Genomic DNA, 17,165 nt, shown 5'->3' with positions numbered 1-17,165 from the left:
AAGAAAAATCACTAGTAGCGGAACTTGGGGCAAGTGTGCCACCTTAAGCATTTCAAGTTATAACTCACTAAAACGTGTTTTTCGAAAGCCGATTTCAATCTCATAACCATTTTACATCTATTTCCTCACTTATAAATGAGTTTCGCTTGAAAAACGTGCAAACAAAATTGTTTTTGAAGCGGTTTAAAAAGGGTCCAAAAAGACGTTGTTTTTTGGGCTATGGGGCAAGAGTGCCACTCGTATGGGGCAAGACGGCCACCTGGTTAAAATAACCGTATTTCTTAGATAATTGGAAATTTTTACTTTTGTACCACTAGTGTATGTATTCCTACATGTATTTAGTCAACAATGAACCCTTTTTGACCACCAACTGTACCACAATATGGTTTTTTTACTGTTCTGTTTTTCTGGCGTGAAATCCGCTCACAATAGCGCACCATGCCGCAGCACGCTACAACAATGTTTACATTTTTGACAGCTCGCGCCTATGAAAGATGGTGGCACACTTGCCCCAAACAGAGATGGCACACTTGCCCCAAAAGTTGTAACTTTTTTGAAATTGAATTTTTCAGTGACAAAAAGAAAGTTTTTTTCAACTAACCCCACAAAAAATTTCACGTTTTCTCAGCTCTACGGTGGTGTAAATATTTTCTCGGTTGATTGTTCGCATGATTTTTGAGAGCTTATTTGGTTGGATTAAAAAATTATAATATTCTGCTCAATTTTGAAACTCAACATAAATCAGTTCAAAACAATGGGAACTTTCGATTAGTCTATATGAAATTCGGCTCAGTAAACCTAGTCATTGGAAAAGAACCAACTGTATACACAATTGATCATTAAACTAAAGTTTTTAAGGAAAAATGCTAGGTGGCACTCTTGCCCCGTATGGCACACTTGCCCCAAATTCCGCTAACAACAATAGATGCTCATCAACAGGTAAGTGTTGCTATAGGGGATCAAGGGGCTTGGAGCAGGCAAATAATGATAAATGCACTTTTTGACTCTGGCAGCCCTAAAAGTTTTGTTAACCAGGACTTGATTCCAAGATGTGACAACAGTGTACGGAAACCTACTCAGTTTAGAGGAATAGGAGGTCAATACCTAGAAACGTTAGGAAACGTTGAGCTTCGCATAACTTTTGGAAATCTAATCATTATATGAATTTACCGCACATTGTCGGAAGAGATGCATTGTGTATATTGAATGTTTTTCTTACAAAATTTAGATACAGATATAATAAAAATAAATTGATTGAATTGAAGAAACAACCTTTGCCAGTATTAAAATCAGCTATTTGCCAAACGCTCCAAACTCTTGATCTTTACCGGGACTCAGTCGGTGACCAACCAAGGGAAAATCAGCTAGATCTTTCGATATATCATTCTAATGATGTTAATACTCCACAAACTCCGACTATAGAGTCACACAATAGTCTTACTGAGGCATTTTCCGAAATGTGTGGGATTGATGTTTGCGATACTAACAATATTTCTTTGGGTGAAACTTTATCTCACGATCAAATTACGGCAATAGAATCAGCAATAGAATTAAACTATCACAAATTTCCGAGCGATAAAATCATTATTCCGGATCATAGAATGAAAATTAGCCTTATGCACGATGTTCCTATTTCTACCAAACCCCGGCGATTATCTTATGCTGAAAGAAACAAGGTCAAAGATATAGTCAGAGATCTATTAAAGAATCAAATCATTCGGCCTAGCAACTCTCCTTATGCATCTGCTCTAGTGTTAGTACGCAAAAAGAATGGTGAAATACGTAAATGTGTGGATTATCGCCCTCTTAACAAGATCACTATACGAGACAATTACCCGCTGCCGCTCGTTGAATCATGTTTGGAACACTTAGGAAACAAAAAATACTTCACTCTTTTGGATTTAAAAAGCGGGTTTCACCAGGTACACATGCACCCTAATTCAATAAAATACACCGCATTTGTTACACCCGACGGCCAATACGAAATTCAGCGGGGGCGTTCTTTAATCCAAACGGATATACTCGTATGCCGTTTGGATTAAAGAACGCCCCCGCTGAATTTCAACGGTTTATAAATAATATTTTAAAAGAATTTGTCGATGATGGAAAAATTGTTGTATATATAGACGGTATATTGATTCCTTTCTTTTGATTTTGAGGAACATCTTCAGTTGATTCGTACAATTTTGCGTACCTTACGAAAAAATGGCCTAGAACTCCGAATTTCAAAATGTTAATTTGCCATGAATGAACTCGACTATCTGGAGTATAAAGCCAACTCCTCTGGAATTTCTCCTAGTGACCATCACATAAAAACTATAAAAAACTACCCTATGCCACAAAATGCTAAACAAGTACAACAATGCTTGGGACTATTCTCGTTTTTCCGTAAATTTGTTCCTTCATTTTCCTTCATTGCAAAACCGTTAACAAATCTATTAAAGGATAAAGTACCATTTCATTTTGATGAATCTTGTAAGAACGATTTTGAAACTTTACGAAACAAGCTAATATCAGCTCCTGTGTTGGCCATCTACGATTCTAAACGTGAAACGGAGTTACATTGCGATGCAAGTGCTACAGCTTTTGGTTCAGTATTGTTACAAAAACAGGATGATGGTACATTTCATCCAATTTCGTATTTTTCAAAAACTACCTCTTCCGATGAAGCAAAGCTGCACAGCTACTAGCTGGAAACACTCGCAGTAATTTACGCTCTCAAGCGGTTTCACACATATGTGCACGGGATCCCTATCAAAATAGTTACTGATTGTAACTCCCTTGTCGAAACATTAAAAAACCGAAACGCTTCTGCTAAGATTGCACGATGGTCTTTATTTTTGGAGGAATACAACTATACGATACAGCATCGTCCAGGCACAGTTATGTGTCATGTAGATGCACTGAGCCGTATTGAGAACGTTGCCACAATAGATGAAGTGGATCTGGATTTTCAGCTTTGTGTGGCTCAAGCGCGAGACCCCGCTATTAAAGCATTAAAAACAGAATTAGAATTAAACCCGGTGGATGGTTACGTATTGCAAGATGGAGTAGTGTACAAACTGTCGCCATCTAACACCTTAAAATTATATGTTCCAACAGAAATGGTGAATAATCTTATCAGATTTGTACATGAAAAAATAGGGCACCTTGGTGTAATCAAGTGTTGTAACCAAATTGATAAGAACTACTGGTTCCCTAATAGGAAAACAAGGGTTCATAATTTCATTAACAACTGCTTGAAATGTGTGTATTATTCTGCCCCTGCAATGGTCAACAATCAAAATATGGACAGTATTCCCAAAAAACCTGAACCATTTGACACTAGTCACATCGACCACTTAGGTCCTTTACCAACATCCTTGTTGAAAAAGAAGTATATACTAGTAGTTATAGATGCGTTCACAAAATTGGTCAAGCTTTATCCGACTGCATCTACAGATGCAAGGGAAGCAAAATTCACAAAATTCTGATTATTCTGATTGGGTTTCTCAAATTCATTCCGTAGAGTACGCTCTTAATAACACCATACATTCATCCACACATTTCGCTCCTGCTACACTGCTCTTCGGTATCGAACAACGAGGCCCTATCCTTGATGAAATAACAGAACATTTAGAAGATAAGAATAATCAGCCGCGTAAAGACTTACAAACCATCCGTGCCGAAGCCTCGACAAATATTAAGAAATCTCAAAGAAATAATGAAAAGCAGCATGCAAAACATAATCGTCCGGCTATAGAATTTGAAGAAGGGGATTTCGTGGTTATAAAGAATAAGGACAGCACACCAGATTCCAATAAGAAATTAATCGCTAAGTTTAAGGGTCCATACGTGATACACAAACGGCTTCCAAATGATCGGTACGTTATTCGTGATATCGTCGGATGCCAATTAACACAATTACCTTACGACGGAGTGTTGGAGTCAAATAAGATTAGAATATGGATTGTACCCCTTGTCGGTGACTGACTGAGTTCAAATTCTAAGCAACACCTACTTACAGTAACGTACAAATTGAGGAAAATTTGAGCAGCACGGCCGAGTTGTAATATCTTGTTATTATTATTATTATTATTATTATTATTATTATTATTATTATTATTATTATTTTAATTGTTAATATTATTAATATTATTATTATTGTTATTATTATTATTATTATTCTACTTTGTTACTGTTATTATATTAATAAAAAATATTATTATTATTATTATTATAATTATTATTATTTTTATTAGTACTATTATTATTATTATTATTATTATTATTATTAAAACTATTATTATTATTATTATTATCATTAGTATTTTTTTTTATTAATTTTACTATTATTATTATTATTATTATTATTATTATTATTATTATTATTATTATTATTATTATTATTATTATTATTGTTACTATTATTAGTATTACTATTATTATTTTTTTTTTTTTATTTAATTACATAACGGTTAACATTGTTTCAACACGACAATAGGACTTTCGGAATGAAGAAAATCGCACACGAAATTTTATATTGATTTGAGTTTTGCATGCGATGGGAGAGCATTTGACTTTCGCCAACGCAAAACATGCAATAAAAAGTTTTAAATATAGTGAAACTAGCTGGCCCGGTAAACCTAGTTTTACCCCACATTTTATTAGTTGCCGATTAAGTATTTGAAGTTGCAAATTACTTATCCGGCACTACAACCGCTTTGCGGTCTTGGCCTGCCTCAGGAGTGTCCGAAACCGCTCACGGTCTCGCGCCTTCGTCTGCCAGTCCGTTAAGTTGCAAATATAGGTGTTTAAATTCAAATTTAATTTTTTATTCATTTTATTTGTTTTCATTGATGTCATTGTCGTTAATTAATAAAATAATATGTTTAAGAACATAATTTGGAACAGTAAAACAGTGTAGAATTACGTAGATTGATTTATTTACATGCAAATAATTACATACTTGTCACACACATATAACTACTATGAATCTCTAATGCAAATCTCGTAGCGCTAATGAATGGACGATATTTTTGGTTAATCTGTCTTTAGCTAGTATGTATAGATTGGAAGGTTTACCCACGCGAAACATGCCACATATAATTGTCCATGCGAAAAACACGATGTTCGTAAGTCCAAACCGCAAACAGACATCGTTTGACCTCGGGTAAGACCGCAGCCGGGCAGACCGAAAAAAAACACCATAACGAAAAATGTTGTTTACACTTGCGAGCTTAACATCAGTAACCAAACATGTTTATGTTACAATTATTAAAGCAAGCATATTTGTTCGTTTTGGAACATTAAACAGCAAACAGGACAAAGCGAAATAGCATGTATTTTTTAATTCATTATTCCCAAACTAAAGTACTCCATCTCTGTTTTGTCATTATGGATATTTGTGACAGCAACGTAAACCGCTAGGCATTTCACAGCGAGTGTAAACCGCACCTTACACCGAGTGTAAACCGCGCTTCACACCGACTGTCAAAGTGCTGTATACAACAACAACAATGATGTCCTTTGTATGGGAGTTAGAAAATTGCTAATAAATTAAGTTTAGTGCAACTTCTGAAAATGATGTGAGTCTTAAAACCTATTCTCATACCACCATAAGGTGTGTGCAAAGTTTCGTTGAAAATGATCCAGCCGTTTCGGAGTTTGCTCGCGACAAACACCGTGACACGAGATTTTTATATATATAGATTACATTTTTTTAGATATTTTGTTGTTACTATGATTTAATCTTTCCTCTTAATTTCACACAAATCACTTGGTTTCCCTTTAAATTTATTTAGAGGTATTTTCGATCGTATTTGAAAGCAAAAAAACATATAATAATAAAAACCCTTGTTATTTTAACGAGAACGACGATTCCACACTGTTGCTGTTTACGAGTACAACGATTGTCAAAGAGCTTTTTCATAAGGAATCAGTTATCAATTTATCAGACATGGCATGACTTGTCCATAAACCTTTTTTAAAACGTTTTACTGAATCTATGTTTGCTTCGATAATTTTTCAGCCTTTCAGATTTTTGTATCATCCCCGGGATATCTTCAATATTTTTTTATGGCGTGGGAAGAAGGGGTCTTCAAGAAGCGATAATGATCCCTTTTTGTAGATTTTTGACTGATATTATTTTTGGCCATCTATTGCTGATTCTAAAATGATTAAAGATTACAATTAATTTTAAAAAAAGGAATCTTTAATTAATTGAACTATACTTGGATGATATAATTACAGAAAAATAACAATAATACCAAAAATATTTCTAAAAGATTCAACTGTAATAATTTAAGTGCAATAATAAAAAAAACTCATTCTCCTGGCCCGCGGCACACGATCATTTACTAAAGTTGGCCCATTGCCTCAAAAGTTTGCCGACCGCTGGTATAAGGGGTAAGGAGGGAACACAAAACTGACATGACTATGTTTCTACCAAGAGCGCCAGATCACCACGCTACTGCTCTAGTTGTGTGTATAATTTTAATACAATGATTAAAATTTAACAAACCATGTAGGCCCTTTAACGTAATGGTGTTATGTGTTATGTGTTGTTACATGTTAATATTTCGTATGAAAAGTGCATCTTTCTTTAATTTCTTTTAAAAATGGCCTAGTTGGCTTTATCACTAGGTGCTTCTGCTTTGATATGCTTAAGCATATGCAAATACCGTTTTCAATATTATTATTACTTTTTTTTTCTATGAACACAAAACTGGCTCTATAAACTGTAAGGAATATTCTACACATCCACGTCATTTCGATCGCAGAGCGATTGAAACTGGAACGTGTCTTCAAAAATGTCGACGTACAATGCAAAGTGTAGAACACAATCTATTAACAGAACTGCATGAGTGTGTAGAGACTAAAATTTGGTCGCAATATGAACTAAATTCATCGATCAATGTTTTAAACTGTATAACTGCAGAAGAATTGAACGACACCAGCGAAACATCAGGTAAATTAAATAAAATCTAATGTTGTAGCATGCTTAATCAACGGTTCAATATCTGCAGGAGTTGCCAGGCTTGCATTTCTATTCATTTCAATAGGAATAATAATGCTGGTGATTTTTGCAACAGTTTACGACGGTTTGAATACAAATGATCCAACAGAGACGTGAGTACTTTTTTATGATAAGCTTCCTGTAACAATTAATTCTTTTGATCATATCTTAATTTTTAAAATGTATCCTTTTTTCTCCTAAGGCGTAGTTTGGCCACAACAAAATTAATCCAGTCGTTTTCGATTTCTCGAAATCTTTCTACGCTAATAGACAGAGAAACAAAATCTGGAATGAATCTCCGCCATCTTGATGGAATACGTGCTCTAACAATGATAATCATTTTATTAACCCATTCCTCAATACCTTTAATAAGGATGCCGCTAAAAAATGCAAATGATTTGGAAGCGCAGTTCAATCAACCATGGTTTCCGATCGCAATGGCTGGCAATACGTATACGGTACAGCTTTTTTTCGTAATTGGTGGTTTACTATTAGCAGTAAACATACTTGAGCAAACGAAAAATTGTAAAAGGATTGGAGTAGCATATTTCTTCGAGCGTGTGAAAATTCGTTTAATCAGGTAAGTGCTTCATTGAATAATTTGATTTTGAAAAGTCCCGCCATGCAATTCTCAGTGATTTACAATGCACGCAATACAAGCCCGTCAAACATTGCGAGGGTTGCAAGTGGTATCATCTGCTCGAAATCTTAAGATATTTTGAAAACATTTTAAAACATTATTTTTTATTCATTTATTATTGTTTTGCTGTGTTATTTGTCGAAGGGATCACTATTTCAATTTTTGTGAATTTTTTCAAAATAAAATCTCAAAATTTAGGTGTTTAGTAAGCTATAATTTGCAAATTTAAATAGTGATCTTTTCGACGAATGTCACTGTAAAAAATATATATTTATGAATAAACAATTAACATTTTTTTAAAATATCTTTAAATTTCGAGCAGATGGTACTACTCGCAACCCTCGCAATGTTTGACGGGTAGGGACGAAAAAACTGCCTAGGCTCGCAAGCTCTTTAATGCGAGGGCTCTGAGGCTGTGAACTTGTATGGTGTGCGAATCCTCGTTAGTGATGGGTAAATTCAACAAAAATCCGGAATCGCTTCCGAATGACTCCGCCAAAATTGGAAGCGGTTCCGGAAGGCAGGTGCAAAACTCCGACCTCGGAGCCGTCTGGAGCCGTCTGGAGCCGTCCGGAGCCGTCCGGAGACGTCCGGAGCCGTCCGGAGCCGTCCGGAGCGGTTCCGGAAGGCAGGTGCAAAACTCCGACCTCGGAGCCGTCTGAAGCCGTCCGGTCAGTCCGGCCAGTCGGAGCCGTCGGAACCGATGGAGCCATCGGAGCCGGTTGGAGCTGTCGGAGCCGTCGGAACCGATTAGTCGGCAGCTGGAGCCGGTCGGAGCCGTCGTAGCAGTTGGAGTCGACGGAGCCGGATGGAGCCGTCCGGAGCCGACGGAGCCGACGGAGTCGTCCGGAGCCGGTCGGAGCCGTCGTAGTCGTTGGAGCCGATGGAGCCGGTTGGAGCCGTTGGGGCCATCGGTGCCATCGAAGCCGACGGAGCCCGTTGGAGCCGTCGGAGTCGTTGTAATAGTCGGAAGTATTCTGAAGCGCTTTAATTTCCCGATATCAGCAATAATTTCATTTTAAAAACAGCTCACGAATAAAATAAGAGTCTTCTTCGTTTATTGCTTTGAAGTTTTTTTGTATTTTTTTACTGCCGACTAGCGACTCCGGACGGCTCCGACGGTTCCGGACGGCTCCGGACGGCTCCGGACGGCTCCGGGCGGAATCGACGGTTTAAATTATTCGGAATCGGAGCCGGAGTAGCAATGCTCGGAAGCGATTCCAAGCCGTGGGTGCGATTCCGGTTACCCATCACTAGTCCTCGTGCGCCCTCGAAAATCACCCGCCATGTTTTTTACAGTGATATCCCGTCAAACATTGCGAGGGTTGCAAGTGGTATCATCTGCTCGAAATCTTAAGATATTTTGAAAATATTTTAAAATATTTAGTTTTTATTAATTAATTATTGTTTTGCTGTGGTATTTGTCGAAAAGACAAATGCGAGCCCTCGCGCGCCCTCGCAAATCGCTGTCAATTGCATGGCAAGTTAAGCAGTTATAATTATAGCACCCTAAGAGCAGGTACAACAGTGCAAATTGTAGCAAATTGCAGCTAAATTTTGTCATGTTATTTTCAAAAATCCACAAAAATTTAAATCGTGATCTTTTCGACAAATACTGCCGCAAGAAAAACCCATGAATAAAAATCAAAGATTATTTAAAATACCATAAGATTTCGAGCAAATGATATAATTCTCAACCCTCGCAATGTTTGACGGGTTGCATGGCGGGAAGCTAGAGCGTGCAAGGGCTTGCTCGTCATGCAAGTTAACAGCCCTCGCATTAAAGAGCTTGCGAGCCTAAGCAGTCTTTTCGCCCATAGTTTTAGCAGTTGAAATGAAATGAAATGAATGAAACATAAAGATTATTTAAAATTCCTTAAAATTTCGAGCAGATGATCAAAGCCGCAACAGGCAACCCTCGCAATGTTTAACGGGAATGTATAGCGGGTATAATTCAGCGGGGTTTTACTTTTTCTTGTTACGAATGAATGAACTAAATCCACGGGTAACTTTTGAAGATAACAAACATTTCTCTTTTCATTTCAGAATACTTCCACTGTATATATTTGTGATCTTATTTCATGCCTCATGGTATCCTCGGATGAAAGAAGGTCTAATAGGCAATCGTTTTCGCGATTATTGCACTATAAACTGGTGGACAAATGTGTTTTTCATAAACAACTACATTAACCCAAGCGAACCGGTATAATAGCTAAAAATAAATTATATGAATCAGCATTAAATTTTATTTATGCTATTTAATCTCATTTACAGTGTATTCAGTTTTCCTGGTATTTAGGTGCAGATTTTCAGCTGTACCTACTTGGTACAATACTGATGTTGCTCATGCGGTGAGAATCTATATAAACTTGCTTCTAAATTTACACAATTTATTTTAAATAAATCTTATGTATATTGGTTTATCAGGATTCCAAGATTATTCAAACCAATAGTAATATGCATGACGATTACTGCCTTTGTTGTGCCGATTGGCATCATCTATCGATATCATCTAGATGCTACAGTAATGATGATTTTAAGGTATAGATTTTTTTCTATTCATTATTGTAATACAAAAATTATAGTATAATTTTAAACCAGTACAAATTTCTATCAATAGTAAAAATAAAAAAATGATGGATTATTTACAATATAGCGCAATAATGGTCGGTTTAGACCAGTGATGTTAAATTCATTAGACTCTGCAGGCCAAAATGCCACTAAAAATAGTAGCACGGGCCGCAGCCTAGTTTTTATTATATTATTTGATTCAAAAATCAAGTCGTTAGCAGATCTTTTCATTTCATTTTTAGATGATAGTTACGATACAAAAGTTAGCACAAAAATCATTTACATAAAAAAAACGTAAAACAACAATAGCTGTAGTAGATTACTTTAAATTGACCATAGGCTTCTCATATTTCCAACATTTGCAAATTTTTATGACAAATAACACTCGCAATGTATAACGGGTTGCGAGGGTTGCAAGTAGTATCATCTGATCGAAATCTTATGGTATTTTAAATAATATTTATTTTTTATCCATACATTAGTATTCATTGAAAAGATCACTAGGGTAAGTGTACCAGTATTGGGCAGGTTAACGCAGGTCACTAAAACAGCTCGTACACTTACAATGTTTACTATTTTTCTTGAAAGTATCATTATTATGGACGATAAACTATCATTTTATGTTGTGCTATTTTTGATTTGCCGTTTCAAGTGCATTTTCTAGCGATATTCATGAAAATGCAAAAACTGTTTTTGTTCCTATTTTCGGCAGTTTGGTCCTATTTTAGGCAGTTTTAATTAATGTGTTTTAATTAATGCCAATAGCCAGACAAAAATGCTTAAAACTATTTTAAACTCTTACTTTCCTAAGATTAGTGTTGAAGAGTACTTAAATTATTAATTTTTTGTTTGCCCATTTTGGTGAATTGAATGGCAGTTTTTACAATCACTTTGGTGTGAGTTGTAAACAAAGCAGGCATTGATAAAAAGAGACAATCTGAAAGATATGCGTTGAGAAAAATTTCAACGCGTTTTTGCGTAATTACACGTTGTTGCCTGCCGTAATTACGTAATTACACCTTTTTTGCGTAATTACACCTGCCGAAAATAGGTACACTGTCGAATACTGGTACAGTTACCTTAGCCCGTCAAACATTGCGAGGGTTGTGAATGATATCATCTGCTCGGAATCTTATGGTATTTTAAATAATCTTTGATTTTTATTCATCGATTATTTCTTTGCGGTAGTATTTCTCGAAAAGATTACTATTTAAAATTTTTAAAATAAAATAACAAAATTCAGGTATTTAGTATGCTACAATTTGCACTGTTATACCTGCACTTGGGGTGCTATAATTATAACTGCTTAATTTAGGAGTGAAAAAACTACCAAGGCTCGCAAGCTCTTTAATGCGAGGGCTTTGGGGCGGTGAACTTGTATGGCGTGCGAGCCCTCGCGCGCCCTCGAAAATCGCTGTCAATTGCATGGCGGGAGTTCTAATTTTGTGGATTTTTGCAAAATAAAATGTCAAAATTCAGATGTTTAGTATCAAACATTGCGAGGGTTGTAAGTGGTATCATCTGCTCGAAATCTTAAGATATTTTGAAAATATTTTAAAATATTTATTTTTTATTTATTAATTATTGTTTTGCTGTGTTATTTGTCAAAAAGATCACCATTTAAATTTTTGTAGATTTTTTCAAAATAAAATCTCAAAATTTAGGTGTTTAGTAAGCTATAATTTGCAATGTCATACATGCTCCCCGCCATGCAATTGACAGCGATTTGCGAGGGCGCGCGAGGACTCGCACGCCATACAAGTTCACCGTCCCAGAGCCCTCGCATTAAAGAGCTTGCGAGCCTAGGCAGTTTTTTCGCCGCTAGTTTTAGCAGTTATAATTATAGCACCCCGAGAGCAGGTATAACATTGCAAATTATAGCTTACTAAACACCTAAATTTTGATATTTTATTTTAAAAAAACCACAAAAATGTAAATAGTGGTCTTTTCGACAAATACCACAGCAAAACAATAATTAATTAATAAAAACTAAATATTTTAAAATATTTTTCAAATATCTTAAGATTTCGAGCAGATGATACCACTTGCAACCCTCGCAATGTTTGACAGGATCGTTGTTACCAACAATGTGGATGATATAGTTTGCAAACAAACGCAAAACACCTATTCTCTATTCAGTACTAACACCGGCTAGTACTGAGAATTTGAAACAGTTATAAGAACGAGCACAACCTGGAGCTGGAGTAATTTTCTGTTGAAATGCTTGAAAAAAAAAATTTTTTTTACCTATTTTAATTGATAAAAACGTTTGCTGACCCGTATTCGCGCTGCCGAAATTAGGAGTAAAATCAGTGATTGCATTTTTAGCGAAACATAATACGATAGTTTATCAACAAAATAAACATCACTTTCATGAAAAATAATAAAAAAATGTTGATGTGTGTGAGCAGTTTTTGTGAAACCACTGCACTAGCCTGCCGAAAGCTGGTACAGTTTCCCAAAATGTCCGGGAGATACACATTTTTTAACAGATAAATATAGCGAATCGTGCCGTTTCATAGATAAATATACAGTCTGTTCCCGAGTTACGCGGTTCTCGACTTACGCGGATTCGGAGATACGCGGTTTTCTAAATTTGACAGATCAAATGTCAAATCAGTACAATTTGCTTCAAGTTCGGTATGAATTGCATTTTTGCTAACAAATTGAAACCGCTTAAAAGCCAGAAATATTAGAATTTTTCGCACAAATCATATCAAATAAATGATAACGTGTAGTGTTGGGCATTGTGCGCGAGTGCGCACTGTGCGCACAGCACACCTCATTGTGCGCACTACACAGCACACTTTGTACTGTGCGAGCACACTTTGCACAGTGCGAGCACTTCGCACTTTTCGCACAGTGCGTGCGCACTCCGCACTTTACGCACACTTCGCACAGTGCGGGCACTTTTCGCACACTCCGCACAGTGCGCGCACTTTACGCACAGTGCAAGCACAGTCCGGACGTTTCGCACACTTCGCACAGTGTGAGCACACTTCGCACAGTGCAAACATATTTTGCAAATTTCGTGCATTGCTTCACTTTGTACTGTGCGAGCACACTTCGTACTATGTTATAGGAAGTCAGATGGTGTAGTACTGAGCATATTTAGACAAACCGCCTTTTAGCATTAGCATCAGTTAGCATTAGCGACTCCGATCCGTTGGTGCTACGAGTTCAAGTCGGGGCGAATCAAAGGTCCATAAATCGCTTGCACACATTCATACCACACACATGCCCATCGCCCCCCCCCCCCCTTTCCGTCTCTTCTCGCCCTGTCCCATGTCCCCTTCTCTTTGGTTAATTACAAAATTTGACTAGGGCAAGCCTGCGACGCGACAGTTTTCGCGTGATACCAGCTGTCTGTTTTATTGCACAATCGCAAAGCGGTGGCTCCGAGTACAAGCACAGACACGATTCATCTCAGCCAAATTCAAGAGAAACCTCAACCCACTGGAGCGTCGTTTACCTACGACCTTCACAGTTCATAGTTGTTTTAAAGAGACGCGTGCTTGGTGTCAGCCGATTTTTCCTGATAATTTCTCCGCCGACGGACCGCTGTGTTGATATTGTGTTTCCGGGCCTTTAAATTTTTGTCTGGATGTGTTGTATGCTTGTGGTTGTGTAACGGGTTTTCGATGGTGGTCAAGCGCAGCGTTCTGTGCATTCGATTCTCGCAGAAAATGTCTCCGCGCAGTTTCGGTGTGCTCGTGCACTGGCCAACCACATAATTATGTTTCTCGCTCTACCCAATGCCTTGGCCCAACGATGATTAAATTGTATTGATTTCAGCTGTGCGCGAGTGTTTCAGCGTTCAGCGCAGCAATACAATTTAATCATCGTTGGCCCAAGCCATTGGGTAGAGTGAGAAACATAATTCAGTGTGGCATGTTTTAATGCAAAAATTACAATTTTCACTCGGAGCCCTAGTCAAATTTTGTAATTAACTAAAGAGAAGGGGACATGGGACAGGGCGAGAGGGGGGGGGGGAAGGGGGGGGGCGATGGGCATGTGTGTGGTATGAATGTGTGCAAGCGATTTATGGACCTTTGATTCGCCCCGACTTGAACTCGTTGCACCAACGGATCGGAGTCGCTAATGCTAACTGATGCTAATGCTAAAAGGCGGTTTGTCTAAATATGCTCAGTACTACACCATCTGACTTCCTATAACATGGTACGAAGTGTGCTCGCACAGTACAAAGTGAAGCACTGCACGAAATTTGCAAAATATGTTTGCACTGTGCGAAGTGTGCTCGCACTGTGCAAAGTGTGCGAAACGTTCGCACTGTGCGGAGTGTGCTCGCACTGTGCGAAAAGTGCGCGCACTGTGCGAAGTGTGCGAAAAGTGCCCGCACTGTGCGAAGTGTGCGTAAAGTGCGGAGTGCGCGAAAAGTGCGCGAAAAGTGCGCGCACCGTGCGGAGTGTGCTCGCACTGTGCGAAAAGTGCGAAATGCGCGCACTGTGCGAAGTGCGCGCACAGTGCGGAGTGCGCACACAGTGCGAAGAGTGCGCACAGTGCGAAATGTGCACCGCACACTGAGATGTGCGTGCGTGTACGCACAGCACACTTAATTGTGCTATTTTACCCAACACTAATAACGTGTATAAAAGTGCTAAATAAAATCAAAAACTCTGATTAATGAATAGTATTTTATTCAAAAAATGTGAAATTCGACTTACGCGGATATTCGAGTTACGCGGATTCGCCGGGAACGCAGAAACCGCGTAACTCGGGAACTGTATGCGCAATCTGAGAGGGAGAGAGAGGGGGTGGAAGGGAGTGGTGAGTGAGGGGAAATATTTATTTAGTTCGTTGAAATATGATATTTTAATATCTCCAAATAAATGTATATTTTTTGTTTCAGACATGTTCTGCAAGAAATTCGAACTTTACCTTACTATTTACATGTTTACATTCCGTCAGAGACCAATGCTGGTAACTATTTCTTCGGTATGCTTGCAGGGATTACGTATTACCACCTAAAAGATAACCCAAACGCGAAGAGTATTTTAAAGGTAACGTAATGGTGAATTGTGTGTCACAGTTCATTACATCTTTTTTTCATATTTCAGCTAAACTTCATTTTGCCAGCTTCTGCTTTTATGTTCATTTTATTGAACACTCTCACAATCATGCTGCCTTCAGATCACATAAACCAACCTTCACTTTCCTTGGCTATATACGGATCATTGTTGAAAAGTGCATGGGGTATATTTCCGTCTGTACTGTTGGTTTATTTGGCTTTCCAGGAAAAGCATTCCTTATTAGTAAATTTCCTGCAACATCCTATATTATTAGTTGGATCTAAACTGAGCTATAGCATATACCTTGTACAATATGGTATAATTTATGCTGTATATAAACACATAACATATCCGTTAGTGTACGAAAGTTTTACAATTGTAAGTTTTGCTGAATTGATCAACACGAATATTATTAATTGATTATATGTTTTTTTACCATCACAGATTCTCTTTACAGCTGCCATAGTTAACATTACATTTTGTGTAGCGTTTATGTTACATTTATTTATTGAGCTCCCATTCAACTTGTTTCTTAAACAAATAACGAGAAACGAAACAGCAAAAAAGTAAAAAAAAGAATCAAAATGTGTAAACGTTTCATCTTTCACAAAAGCTTCTGATGACGCGATTGTAGAAAAAGTATGATCGCGTCTTAGTTACTTCTATTTATCCTTTCACCGATAGTACGGAGGGAGGAACTACCTTCCACATAAGCACTACCAGGCGGATTTTGACTGCCTTTTTATCCCCGATTTTTATCCAGTTTTCGAGTAAAGAGTTAAGGTGTGAATCATTGTACTAAGTGAAGAATATACTAAGTGGTTAGAATATACAACCAACAGGCAAGTTGTTAGAGCGAAGCCTAAGCGCGTTTCACCCTGTGCGGCTGTCATGAGTGACAGCTACGTTATTGCGTTTCTTTTACATCCGTGTTTGGTCTTGTTGACGATTCAATAAATACGCGGTCTATTTGACCCGGAACGTCTTCGCGAGTAGACGAGAAAAAAGCTATTTCTTTGTGTGCTGTGTTTATATCCATCCTAAGCTGAATATCACAATTCTTGCTAACATGAATGAGTAATACATCGTTTGATAGAAAAATGTACATGTTTTCCATTAAAAATGCGAAAAACACCTTTTGAAAACAATATTTTTTAATCGATTTTTTCATTAGATATTGTTATTTATTTGTTATTTCGTTATTTATTTATTTATATTTAACCGCATATATTAAACGGACCGCAAAAGGCCCTCTTGAAGCAAAACCAGGCTACATACATTACATAATATAACAAACATACAGGAATTATCCGCAGTTCGCGATTCCTATAAATTTGACAGCTCCATGTGTTTTTTTGTAAATCTTTTAATACTTTGAAATATTTTACGCTCGTTTTGAATTTCCTAAATGTTCTTAGAGCATTTTGCATAAAATTTGTGCAAAAGATACCTGTTTTACAACAAATGCAAAACTCTGTGGCGGTATTTTTCAACCCTCAAACCAGTAGTGTAAACTATTTTTCCATGAATCCACTATACAGGTGTCCCCCGAGATACGACTGTATTTGGGACCGAAAAAATGTCCCAAAGCAAGGCGTAAGTCGAAAAAGTCCTATGTCGAATATCTATGAATATAAAGTTTATAGCCGAAGTTGAAGAGTTTGAATTTATGATATCGTGTATATTCGATTCGTAATGTTCGATAATGTAATAATTATATTCCAAAAGCCGTACACAATATAGATATTAAAGATCGGGTTGTTTTAGAATCTTTGGAAATGTGTGTATAACGGTTATCAGCCAAGAAATTAAAAAAAAAATACATCAATTTCTTGTCAATGACAACTTTTAACTGTCAAAATCAAATTCGTCGTATCTGCGAATCGTCGTAACTCGAGGGGGTTGTAACTCGGGGCACGCCTGTACG

At 37.3% G+C, this 17,165-nt stretch overlaps 1 protein-coding gene across 3 annotated transcripts in view; it reads left to right on the top strand.

The window, feature by feature from the left end:
* Positions 1–16,249, top strand: part of LOC4576596 (regulator of hypoxia-inducible factor 1) — a 42,726-nt gene extending 26,477 nt beyond the window's left edge. Inside the window, exons 3-11 of one of the 3 annotated variants that reach the window (XM_061645001.1) lie at positions 6,727–6,949; positions 7,008–7,110; positions 7,206–7,577; positions 9,684–9,840; positions 9,912–9,988; positions 10,065–10,178; positions 15,079–15,229; positions 15,287–15,616; positions 15,683–16,249. In XM_061645001.1, the coding sequence (XP_061500985.1) occupies positions 6,727–6,949; positions 7,008–7,110; positions 7,206–7,577; positions 9,684–9,840; positions 9,912–9,988; positions 10,065–10,178; positions 15,079–15,229; positions 15,287–15,616; positions 15,683–15,808 (1,653 nt within the window). In that variant the 3' untranslated portion in view covers positions 15,809–16,249. Of the gene's footprint in view, positions 1–6,726; positions 6,950–7,007; positions 7,111–7,199; positions 7,578–9,683; positions 9,841–9,911; positions 9,989–10,064; positions 10,179–15,078; positions 15,230–15,286; positions 15,617–15,682 lie in introns of all 3 variants that reach the window. The other 2 variants (XM_061645000.1, XM_061645002.1) reach the window with 2 other exon arrangements.
* The last annotated feature ends 916 nt before the right edge of the window (positions 16,250–17,165 follow it).

The sequence above is a fragment of the Anopheles gambiae genome, chromosome 2 (genome assembly GCF_943734735.2).
Source record: "Anopheles gambiae chromosome 2, idAnoGambNW_F1_1, whole genome shotgun sequence".
Classification (NCBI taxonomy): Eukaryota; Metazoa; Arthropoda; class Insecta; order Diptera; family Culicidae; genus Anopheles; species Anopheles gambiae.
The sequence above is the reverse complement of the archived record's forward strand: the minus strand, read 5'-3'. Positions and strand labels throughout refer to the sequence as shown.